Consider the following 17,529-nt stretch of genomic DNA (forward strand, 5'->3'; position numbering starts at 1 on the left):
TTTTTTTTAACATCTTTATTGGAGTATAATTGCTTTACAATGGTGTGTTAGTTTCTGCTTTATAACAAAGTGAATCAGTTATACATGTACATATGTTCTCATATCTCTTCCCTCTTTGTCTCCCTCCCTCCCACCCTCCCTATCCCACCCCCCTCTAGCTGGTCACAAAGCACCGAGCTGATCTCCCTGTGCTATGCGGCTGCTTCCCACTAGCTATCTATTTTACATTTGGTAGTGTGTATACGTCCATGCCACTCTCTCACTTTGTCACAGCTTACCCTTCCCCCTCCCCATATCCTCAAGTCCATGCTCTAGTAGGTCTGCACCTTTATTCCCGTCTTGCCCCTAGGTTCTTCTGATCATTTTTTTTCTTTTTCTTTTTCTATTTTTTTTAGATTCCATATATATGTGTTTTTTAAAAAGTTTTTAAAAATAGCAGCTGTATTTTTTAAAAAATAGCTAATACTTAACCAGCACCTCTGTGTGCCAGGCCCTCTCCTGAGTGTTTACACATCAGTACATGGAAAATGTAATCCCCTCCACCGACCCTCGCAACGTTGACTCCATTTTACAAAAAGAAACTTTGAGTCACAGTTGGAAACCTGGGGTCCCACAGCCAGAAAGTGGCCAAGTCTGATTCTGAGCACTTGCTCCCCGTCTGGGAATCTGTCTGCACGGCTGCGTGTTGTCTGAATGCCCAGCACCTGCTCTGCTTATGGGGAAGCAGAGAAGGGCCTGGGAAGCAGCGGAAGCAAGAGATGCAAAAACAAAGACCTCAAAAGCTGGGGGTGGGTGTGAGAGGCTCAGAGGAAGGGGAGGGGAATGGGGTGCAACGAAAACACAGAGGATATCAGACACAGGCAGTAAAGGCGAGATGTGGCATCAGAAACCCAGGGCTGGGTGGTGAGAGAAGAAGCCAACAAGCTGGAAACCACAGAGGTGGCTGTGACGGCCATGTCCCAGGTAGGTGTTTAGAGCATCTGCAGTGGGCTCTGCCTTCTTTGAAGGCTGTGTGAGGGATGGCATATGCGCAGTGCCAGAAGAGCTAAAATGCTGCTCTTAAAATAAAGCAAGCTTAGCACTGGATGGAACCTTAAAAAAACTTAGAGGAGAAAAAAGCCAAGGAAAGCAATAATCAGAAGCTAATTTTCTGAGAAAATGTATTATTGGAACAAAAGCAAAGAACAAACAAAAAAACAAACCCTAGTCCTATTCAATGGGAAGATGATTTGAAATTTTAGCATCAAATGGCAAAGTGAAAATTAGGAAATTGTCCTGGCCAGATGGAACAGACAGACTCATCTCAGTTGAGAATCACAGTGAAAGTGTTGGATACAGGCTCTCTCAGCCTCCCCTGCACCGGCTGCCCCCAGGCCGCCTACCTTGCACGATGAGGTGCACCCGGGAGGTCTTGGGGTGGTTGTCCGTCTGCACAGAGCAGGTGTACGGGCCCTCGTCGTACACGTCCACGTTCTGGATCTCGATGCTGTACTGGGTCTGGGTGTTGCTCAGGAGGACCACGCGGGGGTCCAGACACCACTTGTCATTCCCGGCGTAGAGGATGGTGCTGCGGTTCAGGCGTGTTAACCAGGATGATCACACGAGGGTCTATGGACCACTTGTCATTCCCAGCATAGAGGATGGTGCTACGGTTCAGCCAGGCCACCCGGGTGACCCGGTTGTCAATCGTGCACCTGGAGGGAGGACCAGACGGGTAAGTCAAGGGACCGCAGAGAAACGGGAGCCATCAGGGTCTTCTTGGCAAGGCTGAGATGCCTGGTCACCATGCCTTGTCTTCGTCCCCTGCCCCCAACGTGTACACGCGCACCTCCTGTTTGCTTTGGCCTGGGTGGCACTTTCTGGAACTCAGCGTCAGAGGTCTTGCAGAACTGCAGCCTCAGAACATTGGCTATTTCAGACTTCCAGGTCATGAGTGATTCTGTGCTTCTGAAAACCCCTGAGCACAGGACTATTTCAATACCCCTAACTATTCAATAGTTATAGCCTGGAACCATCATCCATCCTCGGAATGGCTGGGCCCTGGGACTACCCCCATCCTCCCCCGACTCTGGGATTTCCATGATGTGCATGATGATAATCGCTCACATTGCTTTCAAGATGTTCTGGGTGTACTAAGTTGCCCAATACTCAAAACAACCCTGTGAGGAAGGTTCTATTGGTAAAAAGAATTGAAGAACAGAGACACTGAATGCTTCTGGCAAATGGCACAGATAACGTGTGCTAGATCAGAAACCCAGCTTTTAACTACTAAACATTCTTTCTCCCATCTCAGAATAGCGAATTCCAACAGAAGGCTTTTGAAGTCAAAACTAAATATGGACCCACCACCATTGCTATTTCTCCTCATTATGCCCAGGGGCAGAAATGTTCAATTACTGCTAGACTAAAGGCATTTTCCAAAATCTCAAAATGGTTCGTACATGTAAAAATAGACTTTCTTTCTTTTATTTTTGCATCTGGAGTCCCCAAATTGTGGAAGCTCCCTTCTCTTTTCCTGCACTTTCAAATTTCCCAGCTACTCTGGCCAAATCCTCATCAAATCTGTCTGCATTCATTTCCCTCTGTAGCCACAGCGAGTATGTTTTGCGACCTGAGGCTAAATTCACAAACACACTGTCCTGATCCTGGCTATAATGCTGGAAATAGCAACTTAGCCACGGTAGGTACAATGTTGCCTCCAATGTCATCATGCTTTTGCAGGGTACAAAGTACTTTTACATCCACCCTGTCTCATGTGATTCTTGCAGCAAATCGGTGAGATAGATGATCTTACCCACCCATTCTCCACTTTAAAGATCAGGCCTCCAGGGTCAGAAATGGTCTGGTGACTTGCCTCAGGATAGGGAGCTAGGGAGTGATGGAGAGTCAGACCCCTCAGCCAGGTTCTAAGTCCTGGTCCTCGATGCCCCTCAGGATGTGCAAAGGTGAATTTTTCAGGGACGGTTGCTTCCACTGAATTCTCATAATTGTCTGTGACCATAAAAAGCCTGAGAACTGCTGCTGAGTACACCAGCTTCCCCAAGCAGTCCCTCTCGAGATGTGCTCTCCAGTGCTGTGCATCCTTTCCACTTGTACTTGTGTAAATGTCACATGATCATTGCCGGGCCTCTCGGGCACAGGTGGAAAGGCTTGCTGAGAGGCCCTGTAGGGAAAACTGCTCAACCAGAAACCCCTCTGCTCAGCTGTCCAGCTTGCTTTGTGCTGCTTATTGCGTCTTTTGGACAACAAAGGATAGAAATGATGGGAAACCTGACCAGGGGAGTATTTCTGAAAGTGGGCACGGACCACTTGCATCAAAATCACATGAAGTGATTTTGTTACAGATTTTCTTGTCCTACTGATTCAGAATCTTTGGGAACTCAGAAACATGAATTTCTAACAATACCCCAGCTGGGTCAGACACCCACCAAAGTTTGAAAAGCACTGGGGTATATAGCAGGGTATCCAGGACCAGCTGCATAACTTGTGGATCTCAGTGCAAAACGCAAATGCAGAGTCCTTTGTTCAAGGACTATTAAGAATTTCAAGATGGTGAGAGCAGGGCATTTAACAAGTGCAGGGTCCTATGCGAATAAACACACACCCTGAAGGGATGTCCCACATTTCTGTGCTTGTAACTCTGTTCGGGATCTCACTTAAATATGCATTCTGATTTGGAAGGTCTGGGGTGGGGCCTGAGAGTCTGCATTTTTCGTAAGCTCCCAGGAGATGACAATGCTCATGGCCCCCAGACCATCACTTAAGCAGCATAAACCTAGAGGGAATTGTATGCACGTGAGGGTTTGAGAAGCACTGAGCTAGCCCTTCACTATGTGAAAGTGTGACCAGAAAACCAGCAGGTCATCATCGCTGGGGAGCTTGTTTGAAACACAGACTCAGGCCCCGCCTCAGATGTAATGAACGAATCTGCATTTTCATAAGCTCTCCAGTAACCAGGATGCACATGTGGTCTGGACTGGTCTGGAGTGAACTCCAAGACTTGCTGTCGGCTGTGATAACAATATCCTGAACATACCATGAGACTGAGCAAGCGGTAGGGAAGAGCAGCTGATGCAGGAAGCTGGGGCTCCCTGATGCTGTACTTGCCTCGCACACCTGACGCTCGTCCTCTCAGGCTACCTCACTAAAATGTGGATGTGAACCACCATGGTGTGAACCCCCTTAAGAACAACACACTCCACGGCTGGCTTTGCTAGCAATGTACCTGGGATGTCATTCATATTCATGACTTTAAGGGCAGTCACTGCTCTGAATTTTGCTTGGATCCAAGGGGAGGAATTGGTGAAATTCATATTCACAACTGATGTTTATTGAATGCATATTACTATATGCTAGGTATCCTGTGAGTCTATGATATGTGCTATTTTATCATCTTAAAAAAACTTGGTTGCATTCACCTATTATGGCCAATTTACAGATGAGGTTAACTCAGTCTAAGAAATATTATCCAAATAAACTAAGATCACCCTGCAGAACCAAGATTCAAACCCAGTTTTTGTTTGTTTGCTTATTTTTCCCCAAGGTCAGTGATCTTAAATGTCCTTATCCAGGGCTTCCCAAAAGTCCCTACAACATTGAAATTCAACTATCTGTAAGTCCTGACAAAGTACAGATTGCTGGGCCACTACCTGGTCTGGGGACCCCAGTTTGAGAACCATTAATTTAGACATTTCACTGGTTTCTGGTGACATGAGAGCTGCAGCGCAAGTGGGCACTAGGAAGTGACTCTCATTTGAAACACTTTTCCACTACTTTACGGGAGAGAACTTTCTTGCAACCAATGTGCCCTGGGAAGCCAGAAGCAGAGTCCCGTTTATTTTGTCCTCCAGCAGCTGAAATCTGACCAAACACCAGGTGAGTGGCAGTGGGGCAGGAAATGCTGATCAACAACCTCTCAACTGCTTGAATAATTGTTTCTGCTGCCCACGATGGGGGCATTTCACAGCCTCTCGGTGAACACGAGAGGACCGTCCTGGGCTTCCTTGTGAGTGTCTAATGACTGGAAATTCAATGAAACGGAAGTGGTCTCACCACACTGCACCGCACTCACAGGGCCAAAGATGTTCATTTGCAGAAGCACTCATGCTCCAACACAGCCAATTTCAGCACAGTTATGCGGCCCCTGTGATATACTACGCTGAAAAGCTGGCATAGCTTCCGCCCTGGTTTGGGGCACATCGAAGGTCATGATTAGATGTCCAAACTGTCATTGCTGGATATCAGTCTTGCTGTGTCTCCACAGAATTAATGTGGCTTCTGAGAGATGAATCACAAAGGTAACTTGGTGGCCAACTCCTGCCACCTCCTCATACCTGCCCTCATCTATCTGTCTCATTTACAGAACGATACACAGGAGACAATTCTCCAAGTATTAAGAAAAAAAAGTGGACACGAGCATAAGTGCACTCTCAGGCAGAGCTGATGCTTTGGTTAGTGGGGAGTTGGCGGGGAGACCAGGTGGGAAATTCAGTCAACAGGTTCCCTTTTTCCAGAGACAGCCCTTAGTTCACTTCTACAGAATTACTCCTAAGACACATGTATTTCATGCTAGTTCAGCTCCCTCAGGAAGGGGATCAACTATAAGATTAACTGGAAGTGAGTAAGGTTTCAAACTCAACCCTCCCTAACTAATCCAGATAAGTGTAACAAGACACGGCCATTTGCCACTGAGGAAAGAGTCAAAGGTCAGCCTAGGGCAGGCCAGGAAGAGAAGTGGAGCGTCAGAAAGGATTGGAGAGGCCCTGGCCCAACCCTGAAGATCTCCACCCCTTCCCCCCACAGTCTTGAGATGCACTAGGCACCCACCCTGAGCACTCTCTCCTCCGTCCGTCCCACCACGTATGCAAAGACTAGAGGAACAACCTCTGCACACGCAGGGCTTCTGGACTGAGCCCTGGAACTCCCCAAACTCTAAACATGTCTCCTCTCAGGGCCTCAATGCCTGACCTCACTTGCATCCATACTCGAGCCAGGGCCCATCAACTTTCCCTATATCTGTAAGCGGCCCTCCCCTCCCACCGGGCTGGCGGCTCTCCCCTCCTGTGTGTGGTCCCCATGGACAGCCCACAGCCTGGCCTATGCAACATCCTGACAGAATCCAGACAGAGAGAGAGTGCCTGGGAGGGACAGGCTCGTTTACCATTTCACTGCTGAGCGAGTGTCCTTCTCAGTCTGTCTGTCTGCACCCTGCTCCCTTCCTTGGAGAAACTTCTTACAGAGAACAGGCCTGTTTGAACACAGGCCGTCAAGGGCATCTAGCCTGCACAGATCATCAATGCATTCTCTTTGATGATGAGAAGCCTCAGGTGTGGCTGACCAGAAGGGGACCATCCACAGGCAGCCACGCCAGGACACGCACCTGAGCACAGTGCACGGTGGAGAGAACTGACACACCTGAAATTTTCTGCAGCTGCACCGATTGTGCCGAAGCTCTAAAAATGCAGCCCTATGTGCCCTTCATCTCCTGCTGATGAATAGTGGCTTTATTACGGTTGCTGCATTTGTACATAGAGGAATAGCAAGAAAAATGATTAAGCAAGGCCAGCATGAGTGCGGCAGAGATAAAACATGGAAGTGTGGATTCGGGGCCTCGAGCTACTTTTGGATTTTGGAGGAAAGGAGAAAAAGAGACAGAGACAGAGAGAGAAAGGGGAACCTGGAAATTGGAAGAAAAATAAAGCAGAAGTATCTGCTTGGCACCTTCTAAAGACAGACAAAGAGGGTGCTGAAATAAAGAGAAGGATTCTTGAAGAAAGAGGGAACAATTCCGGCTTGGCCTTTCTTAAACGCGCCTGCCTGAAGATCTGAGGACTCTAATGGACCAGAACAGTGAGTACTCCAACCATCACTTCTCTCAAACGGCCCTTTAACTGCCTTTGAAAAGCAACACATCTCCAGCAACATTTGAGCCTACAGAGAAGTAAGTGTTTCTGCCCTTCGTTGCTCCTGATCACAATCTCCTCTTATCGCTCAGAAATGGTCCCGCGGTCCAGCTGCCCCCTAAGTTTTGTTTCTCTGAACGTTTGGCTTGTGCCCGGCCCCTCCCCTCAAGCTTCACAGCAAAGCATCACAGGTGGTTGGCTCGGAAGTACTGACACCCAGCTCCACGGAGTTGGCCTGTGCATCTTCCAGGTCTGCTTCTGTGGGAAACCAACGAACAGACAAACCAGGATGCTTCATCACCTGCCTGCGGAAAACTCAGCAAAAACCACCTGTCCCCTGAGCTCTTTACTGGAGGAGCAGGCTGACCTGGTGGGGTTGCTAACTTTGACCCTGTTGGAATCTAAGCTCGTGTTACTATGTATGAAATTGGCTTGGGTCACCTAGAGACACAAACACTGAACTCACACGATCCACACCGGCCTCACATCTCTCAACCACTACTGTTTTTGCTTCACATGGAAAATGGAATGTGTGCTACGGAACCTCTCTTAGTCATGAAAATAAGGCCAAGGCTGATCACGCCTCGGCAGAAGCAGAAGGAGAGCTTATGATAGACGGGAAAGGACCAGAGGAAACCTCGGCTGTGTCCGTGGTGCCCCGTGAGTCCACGCTGCTGGTGGAGGGCAGGGAGGAGGAAAGAGCCAGGCCCTGAAGTCGGGCGGCTGGAACCCAAGTGCCAGCTCTGTTCTGCTGCCTCTCAACAAGTCACCTGACCTCACTGAGTTTCACTCTGCTCGCCTGGACCGGAAATAAATTTTCCTCCTGCATGGGGTTAATGGGAAGATTAAACGGAAGCATGCATGTAAACGCATTGCCTGGTATGGAGTAGAAACTCAACAAATAATGGATCATACAATCTATCATACACATGGCCTTCTCAGATCTACGTGCTCATTACATTGCTCAGTAGATGGTAACTCCCAGAAAGGCAAGGGCCATACCTATTCTTCTCATGTGCCTTTATATGTCATACTGAGTACAAAATAAGCACTCAATAAACATCTGTTGACTGATTTTTTTTTTTTTATTCAAATCTCCCACCTTTCACAAACTCCTGAGAAATGAAAGGGCAGGAGCCCATGTCCAGTAAAGGCCCAGGCCATGAGTCAGCGCCAACCTGCACTTAGAAACACACCCCCTGCACACACACCCCTGCACACATGCTTGCTCTCTGTGGGAATCTGCCACCTTTCACCACTCTAATGTCCTGGGGACGAATCAAGAAGGCCTGGCTGTGTGGACCTCTGAGGAGGGCTCTCGATAAATCCACCCACCCCTCTGTCCGTCCTGTAAGAGTCGAATGACACGGCACCATCGCAACGCAGACTTGCCAAGTCAGGCAGGCCACGACTCCTCTGAGACAAATGGTGTGCCGCTGAGATCTGTACTGGTGACAAAGCCCAATACTGATTCCAGTGCTGGAGGAGGCTTGGGGCTGTTCAATAGGTCATTTCACATCTGTAAGCTGCAGCACCCAAAGGCCATTTCTTTATTTCATAGCAGGGTGTTACATCCATGTGGCGAGAAAGGAAGAGCTCTGAACTGACTGACGATCCTGGTGAAGCGGCATCTGGATCCTGTTACGGACCACAGACCAAAGCAGTGGCACCTTTTTCTCCCTCGGTGACCAGAGCCAGGCAGCCCGGGGGCGGGGGTGGTTTCTTTCCATTCCCTCCCTTAACGTACCCAAATAGTCCAAACACTAGATGAGGGTCTCCTGAGCCCCTGCGTGGGGACCAACGTTTCCCAGAGAGGTGAGTGGAAATTCACTTTGGACTTCATCTGCCCTTTGACCCTGGGCTCCAGGGCACAATCTCCTGCAAAGCCCCATCTCACCTCCCACCCCACATGCTCCAGATGGGACAGGAACTGGATATACTGGACGGCTTCTCACTGTTTCCAGAGCACACCGTTCACTATCAGAATTCAGGGACCCCCTGTACTGGGAATGCCCTTCCCTACTGTTTATTAGATAAATTCCTATTTCCCTATCAGAGCCAACATTAGATGTTATTTTGTATGACAACCGTATTTTCTCTGCAAATTTTAATCCCCCATGAATGTTCACTCGACATACTTTATCCTGGTGTGTGTTGACCGCAGTCCGTCCATCCCCCATCTACCTGTAATATGGTGGGGGGAGGAGGCATATACCATGTGTTTCTCTATTGCAAGGATTCTTGGTTACTTTCAAGGCAATCTGGGCCTTGTGAGAGTTAAGGTGGCCTTGGAGGTAGGAAGGAGCTTGCTAAATACAACAGAGCAGGGCACAGCATTTCAGGCGGAGGGAAGGGCACAACAAAAGCACGGTGGAACTGTGAAAGGATACCAGCATATTTGCAGAAGGATAGAAATTTGGTCTGTGCAGAGTGTAAGGCTTTGGTAGAAGAGAAAAGTTAGGCGAGTTGAGGCCAGTGAATGAGTGTCCTACTCTTTCTGTGCCCCCTCCATCCACTGCAGATTGACCAGCGTGGGCCACATCAGCTGGCTCCCCGACCTCCGGCCTCCCACTGAGGTCAGCTGATGGGAAGGAGAGGGGATGCCACAGGCCGTCCACGTCCCTGTCAGAGGTCACAGCTCCTGGCCGGGGTCCTCTGTCCCTGGTGGGAGCCGAGATCTCCTCTTTTCTCCACTTGAGTCCTGGAGGTATTAGCCACTCCCTCCTGTTCCAGCCCCGGGGTCATGACTAACCCTTGTGGTCTCGCCTGCACTTGGGCTGCACCTTTGTTAAGTATCCACATTATTAAACTCCCCTCTAACTGCCCAGCCTGAGTGTGTGCCATCTTTCTCCCCTGCAGGAACTACTGCGGCACCCATGTGACAGACTGTTCCCTTCATCCTGAGGACAAGAAGGACCAGAGAACCAAAATGAGGAGCTCTGCAATGGCCACACCTGAAAGAATCGCCAAATCACAGAGGACCACGAAGGCACCGAGCCTAAGCCCCTCCCCCTTCTACAGTGGGCGGCCCTCCGTGGGAGGGAGGAGGTGGGGAGAAGAAACCGGATCCTGGCAAATGAATCTCTGCTTCTTGTCTGTGTCTCCGGTCGATCCTGTCATCCTGTCCTTACAGCTAGACCATGTAAAGCCCACACCTGAGATGGGGTTTCATCCTGGAGGTGGTGGACCAGCTGGCAGGATAACAGCAGGGGTCTGCTGATCAACCCAGACACTGTTTACAGTTACACTTTGAAAACTAAGACTCACTCAGGTAAACTGGGGTTGACGGTGCATACTAGGATGCCCTGACATGCTGGAAAAGGGGTCTGGGAAGTGCCTGGCTCCTCTCGAGCCCAGGGCTGGGGAAGATGTGCCAGCCTGGCAGGCCCTGTGCCTAAGAGGCAGCTCACACGAAGCATCTGTGTCCCTCCCGGTCCCATCGCCGGGGCTAGTTCCAGATCCAGCTCCCGGTCTGGACACACTTGAATCAAACCTGGATCCTGCCTCCAAGGCCCCTCCTTTCATCACAAAGAACCCCCTAGAGTGAGGACGTGAAACACCAGTGTGGGGAAGACCTCAGGGCTTAGGAGGCAAAACCACACCCTGGAGTAGGGAGGGGCGGGTCCACGGGGACGTCCCTTCCTGTGCGGGGGGCATGGCTGCAGTCAGCCAGCCCAGCCCCTCGGGGCCCTCGTGTCGTGTCTGCGCCGCTGCCAGGTTTCTGTGCCTCTAAGAGCCCACACCTGCCGCTCTCCCTGGAGGCTGTCTCCAGGCTGTGGTGCCTGGGAATGTGTGCGTTCCCAGGGTGGCGGCAGCGGGCTGGCCGCGGGAGCAGGTGGCCGAGTCTCACTGCAGGTCCCGTGGGAGCCACCCTCAGGACACCTGCCTGAAACTGAGCCTCCACTTGGCTTCCTGCCCTTCCTGGCCGCCCCCCGCCCCGGCTTCCGTGGTCTCTCTCGGGGGGGCACTCCCTTAAGAAGTCAGCTCCACACAAATTCGCATCTCAGGGCCTGCTTCTGGGAGGCTGCAGAGAAGAGCTGGGTACCGGCGGAGTGGGGAGGGAGGGGGGCTGAGAAGAGCCGGCCGCCAGAGGACACGGGGAGTAGGGACCACCCAGGGGCGCCGATGCCGCAGCACGGTTGCCAGGGCAATCCAGCCAGGCCAGAGCGCCAAAGGGGACCCCTGCTGGAGGTGTCAGGAGGGTGGAGGTGGAGGAAGGCGCACAGATTGGAAGTCTTGGCAGCGGGGAGTGAGCCCTGAGCTCGCCTTGAACTGAACATACACGTGCACGAGCAGAGGGAAGGAAAGGGAGTCCAGAGACGCGGCTGTGGCCACAGGGCCTGTGTTCAGGGTCTGGTCTGACAGACGCAGAGGAAGCCACGGTCACTGTGGAGGCCCCGGAGGGGCTGCTCTCATCCGCAGCCAGTTAGGAAGGTTGGGGTAGCCGGACCGTATCACGAAAACCACATTTGAGGATTTTCAGGATTTCACGCGGGAGAGAGAAGATCAGGGGCGACAGAGACAAGGTGAATATGCCGAGGTTTCCCTTCCCAGGAAGGGGCTCCTCCCACAGTGTGCTGGGGCTCATTGCTAGTGTCAGACATCTGACCCAACACTGTTCTACGGAGACAGGACCTACTGAACCTGGGCCGATAGGTGGGCTGTTCGGGGCATCGGTGGTCACAGGATCCCCCCTCCTTCCTCAGGCCTGGTCAGCAGCCTCTCCTCTCACGAGGCTCCTATCCCAGGCCCGTCTTTCTCTCTCCCACCACGTGAACTTCGCTTCTAGTTGTGAGAAGTGAAGACGTAGATGATCCGAGGTGTAGAAAAACCGGTTTTTTGAATTATTCACTTGTTTGACAAACGTGCATTGAGGATCTATTATGCACCGTGCAGGGTGTTAAGCACTTAAGGGGTGTGATACAGGGTGGAGGGGACAGACACAGACATTCTGCTCCCGCGAAAGAAGAGCTAAGACAGGTCACTATCAAGCATGAGGACGTTTATGAGCGGATACTATGGGGTTTTGTACAGAAAATAAACAGGTGTTGAGGAACCCACCGTGGTCCAAGCGACCAGGGAAGGTATCTTGCTGAGAACTTTGCAGATGGTGTACCTTTGCTGCTTGGAGGGACCTGCGAAGTCACCTATAGACATGGACCCTAGAGACACAGACGTGCAGCTGCTCCCTTCTTAAGCCTATGGCTATGCAGCTGTTTAGTTCAACAAAGAGTGGGGATGGGAACTTGCATCTCCTGAGTCCTTAACCTGTGTTTTCTGGGGTTGGTGGATTTGAAGAAAGGTTCTCCACTGAGCATTCTGGAAGCCTGACAATGCACCGGCTATCACTCAGATTTTAACACGATCTCTCCCATCTGGAAGCTGCCATGCACTGGTATATTTCACCTACTAGGACCTCAGCGTGCACGTTCATACCGAAGAGAAGCAGTGGCCGTGCCCCGAGCTGCTGGCCTGACTTCCACGGAGTCGAGCTAGCTAGGTCCTCGTCTTATTGTCTAATCTGCTGTGACAAGCCTGGGTCCCCAGTCTTTCTGTGACTCAGTTTTCCTCTGTGTCAAATGGGGAAAAAACTAGTCTGTCCACTCAATCCCTATGGCTGTCAGAGGGTCAAAGTAACATACAAGGGAAAAGTATATAGGACTCTGGAAGAACAGGGGGGTGTTAATGTTTACTACCTTCTGTGTGAAAATACAGATGTCCCCTCTCTTCAATATTATTTTCCAAGTAACTAAATACATGCCTACGTCACCCCGCTCAACATTATACGTTTACTGACTGTGCTTCGACACCGGTGAGGATGCTGTGCTCACTTTTTAGAACAAAACATCTTCCTTACTGCCTATATTTTAGGGGCTCACCCTACAAAGAGGATCAGAGCCACTTAAATGAAAGAAAGCAGGGGACCTGCACGGGCAACTCAGTGACAAACACTGGATGGACACGGAAAAGACGGATGCAGTCTTAACCCTGAAAGCACAATGCCCAGCCCTGAACCAGAAGCAGAGAGCTCTTGAGAGAGGGGCGCTCTCCGTCCCTCTGGCCACCTCCCCGAGCAGCAACAGGAACAGGCACAGCCCTGACGGGGGAGGGGGGCTGGGGGAGGAGGCGGCCGGGGTGCAGATGCAAGGATGCAGCCACAGAGTCAGCCCTCTCTTGGCTGGAGCTACATCAGCTGATCCTAGCGAAGCAATGTCCTTCAACCAAGCCTGGGCAAGTAGTTATGCGAGCCCTTTACAGAACCCCCTGGTGCCTTTGCGATACCCTCTAGTAGCCGGTCTCTGTAGGAAGAGACTCTCACTGTGCTGGAGGAGAGGCCCTTCTTCCCCCGCATAAATTACTCCCTGATCTTGACCCTTCGACAAGCAGCTCAGATCATCCATAATCTCGCTCAAGTGGACCCCCTTCTGAATCTAGGCAATGGAGTGGGTGGGGAGATTCCGACCTTACCTCGCCTGGATGGCGGCCATGCCGGCCTCTCTTAACCTCCAGCCTCCAGCCTCCACCCTCTCCTTCTGCTGGAAGGACCTTTCTAGCAAATCCATTTGAGACTCATTTGTTCCAAAGCCTTCACTGGTGTCCACAGCCCTCCACAGGAAGGGCCAACAGTTCAGAACAGCTCACCAGGATGCCCCACCCTCATCAGACCCATCGTCTTGCACAGAAGCTGTATCACAGGGTGTGCCTGCGGGTTTCTTGCAGTTTCCGCAATGTGGATGCTCTCCCGGGACTCCAAACCATGTCCCACGCTGCCCCATCTGTCTCCCCACCTCCTCGCCACACACACCTTTCCTTCCAAGGCTCCCTTCCATCTGCCAGGTCTACGCTGACGCCCCCAGCCCATAGCACCTCTGTCCCATCACTCTCCAGGCCACATGGCCACTGTGAAGGCAGAGCCTGTGCATTTTCTTTATCTTTTTTTAACCCCCAGCCCTGTCATGCCCAGCACGGTACCTAGTCCATCCTCGCCTTCAGTCAGTGAATGTCCGCTGCCCGAAGGGAAGGCACACTGCAGGCACACTCTGAGACCAAGCCAAACATGGGAATCTCTCCAACTGTTCTCCATGGTGACTCAGACCAGGCTGCCAGGGGCATGCCACATGTGCCACACGGCGAGCCACACCACCAGAGGTCACCATGTCACAGCTCAGGCTCCAGGATAGCTTGCGGAGTGAGAAGGGAGGATGCGGCAGACATCTCATAAGAGCTTTGGGGTGTTTTTGTTAATTAACCAGAAAAATAATAGCTCAAACTTTCCGATGCACAATAGCATGCAAAATCCTTTCACGAATAATTATATCTCATGGAATCATCAAAACAAAGCCAGAGGCAAGGGACAAATCTCTAACCTCAGAGCCAGGACCCTAAAACGTGTGATTTCTGGCAAGTCACTTCACCTCTCTGACCCTCAGTTTCCTCAACTGTGCAAGACAGGCAGTCTCTGTGGGAACCCCAGCATAGCGGGACTCCCCAGGTCCGCTGCCTGAGCCCCCATAACTATTGCCGTCCTCTGGCAGGCAGGGCTGTCTGACACTCTTAACTGTCCCTCTCCTTGCCAAGGTGAACAGAGAGAGCAAAAGCGTTAGCAGGTTAGAACAGAAAGTGGAGCAAAACTGGGAAGGCAAAAATGCCAGTTACTGAAACGCAATAAATGCAAACATGCCTTCACTTCTTATGCAAATTCTTGAGAGAAACAGGGGTATAAGTGCAAAGGAGCACATTTAGTTTCACCTCTAAGAAGCATCAAATAATATGAATTAGAATTGAAATGCATTGAGTAAAGTCAGCAACATGATGGCTCCTTTGACGGTAATTATCAAGAGAATCACAGAAAGCCGGAGGATGAAAGTGTAGGATCTCCTTCCTTCCACTTGGAGACTGGACTCTTCCAGGCTCCCTGACCTTGTGGCTTTCTCTGCCCTATACGGTATGTCCTAGCATCCCCTCAACAAAGCTGACCCGTTCTCACCTCTGAGCCTTTGTTTCTTTCCCCACTAATCAACAGAGTCCAGATGCAGTGGTCCCGCCTTCCAGAGTAAGTAAGCCCCTTTTCTTTGTCATCCCTGGGTTCCTTTCTCCTTCTGAGAATGTTTGGTACTAAAACGCATCTCCACTCCTGGAGTCCTAACAGGCTCTGGAATTGGGTTCTTCTAATTAAGACCAGGATGTCCCTTGGTAGTTTTAGCTTCATCAAAACCAGTTTAAAATGTTCAGTTATCAGAAGAACACCCAGAGAGAAAGGGGGTGGCAATACAGTTATCTGCAGGAGCTAAGATTATTCTCAGTGAAAAGCCTGAGCCAAATGGCTCAGAAAATTCAGGAACAGGGAGTGGAATAGAGGAAGGAAGGGTCAGGGAAGCAGCCACACTGCTGTCTGAGCCTCGCTCGCCACTTCCAGGGATGAGGCCACTCACTTCTGGCACCTCCCATACTCTTTACTTTCTTCCTCCTCGCCTTTCTGTGGAGTGATGCACCCTCCAATTTGGGATGCCTGGTGGAGAGAGGCAGCTATTGTGTCTGTGCTGAAGAAAAACAAGGATAATAATAACAAAAGTCCAATTTTCATGTCCTGGCAAGTCTCCCTTCCATGACTTTGACGAAGAGCAGACAGGATGCTGTAAAGTCATCATCCAAAGCTGGCCTCGCTTCTAGGTAGGCATAGGAAACCCACCTAAGGTCTGTATTTAGGAGTTCCACCTGAAAATATATTTCTGCTGTCTTCAGAATGAGAATAGAAACCCACGTGGTCTAAGTGATTGGGTCAAGTTTCACAGAGTTCTGATATACAGGCTCACTTAGAAACCACAAAGCTGAACTCAGACTCCCAGGGTCTGTTTGCGGTCCCTTTGTTATCTTCCTGGGGGTAAAGTCAGACACCTTGGATCAATACTCGTGCAAGAGGCTGGAAAAGTGCGTCCTATGTTGGCTCTAGAACTGTCATTAGAGGCCCAACAGTAACAATGCTTCTCACACAATCATGTGCATTAAACAATGTTGCCCTTTTGAGAAATGCACATAGTTTTGGACACCAAGTCCCTCTATGATGACCTCTGAACTTCTCTTTTAGAATACATGGCCAAACACGAGACATGGAAACAACCTAAATGTCCATCAACAGAGGAGTGGATAAAGAAGATGTGGTGCATATATACAATGGACTATTACTCAGCCATAAAAAGGAACGAAACTGGGTCATTTGTAGAGACGTGGATGGACCTAGAGACTGTCATATAGAATGAAGTAAGTCAGAAAGAGAAAAGCAAATATCATATATTAACACATATATGTGGAATCTAGAAAAATGGTACAGATGAACCGGTTTGCAAGGCAGAAATAAGGACACAGATGTAGAGAACAAACGTGTGGACACCAAGGGGGGAAAGCGGGGTGGTGGTGGTGGGATGAACTGGGAGATTGGGACTGACATATATACACTGATGTGTATAAAATAGATAACTATTAAGAACCTGCTGTATAGCACAGGGAACTCCATTGCGCTGTACAGTAGAACACAACATTGTAAAATAACTATACCCCAATTAAAAAAAAAATACATGGCTAAGCAGATGCTACCTCACTGCCCTCCCCCCGCCCCCATGCTGCTTTGGCAAACTGTACTTTCCCAGGAGCGTTTTGTAAAGAAAAGGCTTCTGTGCCGTCAACACCAACCCATCCCAAGGAAACCTTCCCAGCACTGTTCCTTGGTGATCTCCAGCCTCACCAGCTGTCTCTATCTATGTGATCTCCTGGCAAGTCAGTCTGGTCGGGTGAACTCCTACACCCACAACTGTAACGCACTGGAAGAATTTTTTGTGGTTCCTGTTCCTGTATGAAGGAGCTCTAAACCTATGCAGTGTGGAGCCAGTCAGTCCACACTGGCTGGGGAAGGTCCCTGGAGGGGCAGCTCCTGCCCTTTCGCTCTCTGCAGCCCCTGGTTAGTTTCCAAATTCTACTTCTGAGAGAGTGAGCTGGACTTGCAAGAGCTGAGATGTAACATTTTGTATGCATATGCAAAAGACATTTATTATCTGTAGGACATTGTTTAGAAATTGCTCTACTATTTGATTTGTGGTAAGTGATCAGTAAACATGTTTATCAAAGTAAATAAAACCCGTAGAGTGACTTCAATTGGATTCACATACATTAGTGTCTGGGAAACCTGAAAAGCCATCCTAAGAGGACCTGGTGTGTCACGTGCCACGTATATCTCCTCTCCGCCTCCCTCTCGCCCACCCCTCTGCACTCAGACCTCTCCTACAACGCTGTCCAGCCCTCTTCCAAGTGCAAACTGCTGGTCACAAGCAGGGGAAAGTGAGGGACTTCTGGGTGAGCTTGCCCAAACACAAGAACACCATTTGTCCACAAAAGCTTGAAAAGAGTGTCAGGCTTTCGGAAGGTCAATTCCTAAGGGAGAATCCTGCTGGGTTCATCACTTCCCGGAAGAAGGGTGGCGCTTGGGCCAGAGCTCGGCTCTGGAACTGCAGACCATAAACGTAAACATCACTAAGCCCGCCAGGATGACATCCTTTCTCCTGTTAATAACACCTTCCTCTATTCTGCTCACCCCAGAAAATGAAATGAATGAGGCTTGGCTGCAAGTGTAGGGGAG

At 50.2% G+C, this 17,529-nt stretch overlaps 1 protein-coding gene across 2 annotated transcripts in view; it reads right to left on the bottom strand.

The window, feature by feature from the left end:
- The window catches only part of NTM (neurotrimin), a 402,928-nt gene that overhangs the window by 184,882 nt on the left and 200,517 nt on the right, over positions 1-17,529 (bottom strand). For both annotated transcript variants that reach the window (XM_007450402.1, XM_007450401.1), the window contains exons 2-3: positions 1,601-1,694; positions 1,383-1,539 (exon numbers count right to left, since the gene is read on the bottom strand). In XM_007450402.1, coding sequence (XP_007450464.1) covers positions 1,383-1,539; positions 1,601-1,694 — 251 coding nt within the window. The remainder of the gene's footprint in view (positions 1-1,382; positions 1,540-1,600; positions 1,695-17,529) is intronic.

Source organism: Lipotes vexillifer, unplaced genomic scaffold (genome assembly GCF_000442215.2).
Source record: "Lipotes vexillifer unplaced genomic scaffold, Lipotes_vexillifer_v1.1 scaffold322, whole genome shotgun sequence".
Taxonomy (NCBI): Eukaryota; Metazoa; Chordata; class Mammalia; order Artiodactyla; family Lipotidae; genus Lipotes; species Lipotes vexillifer.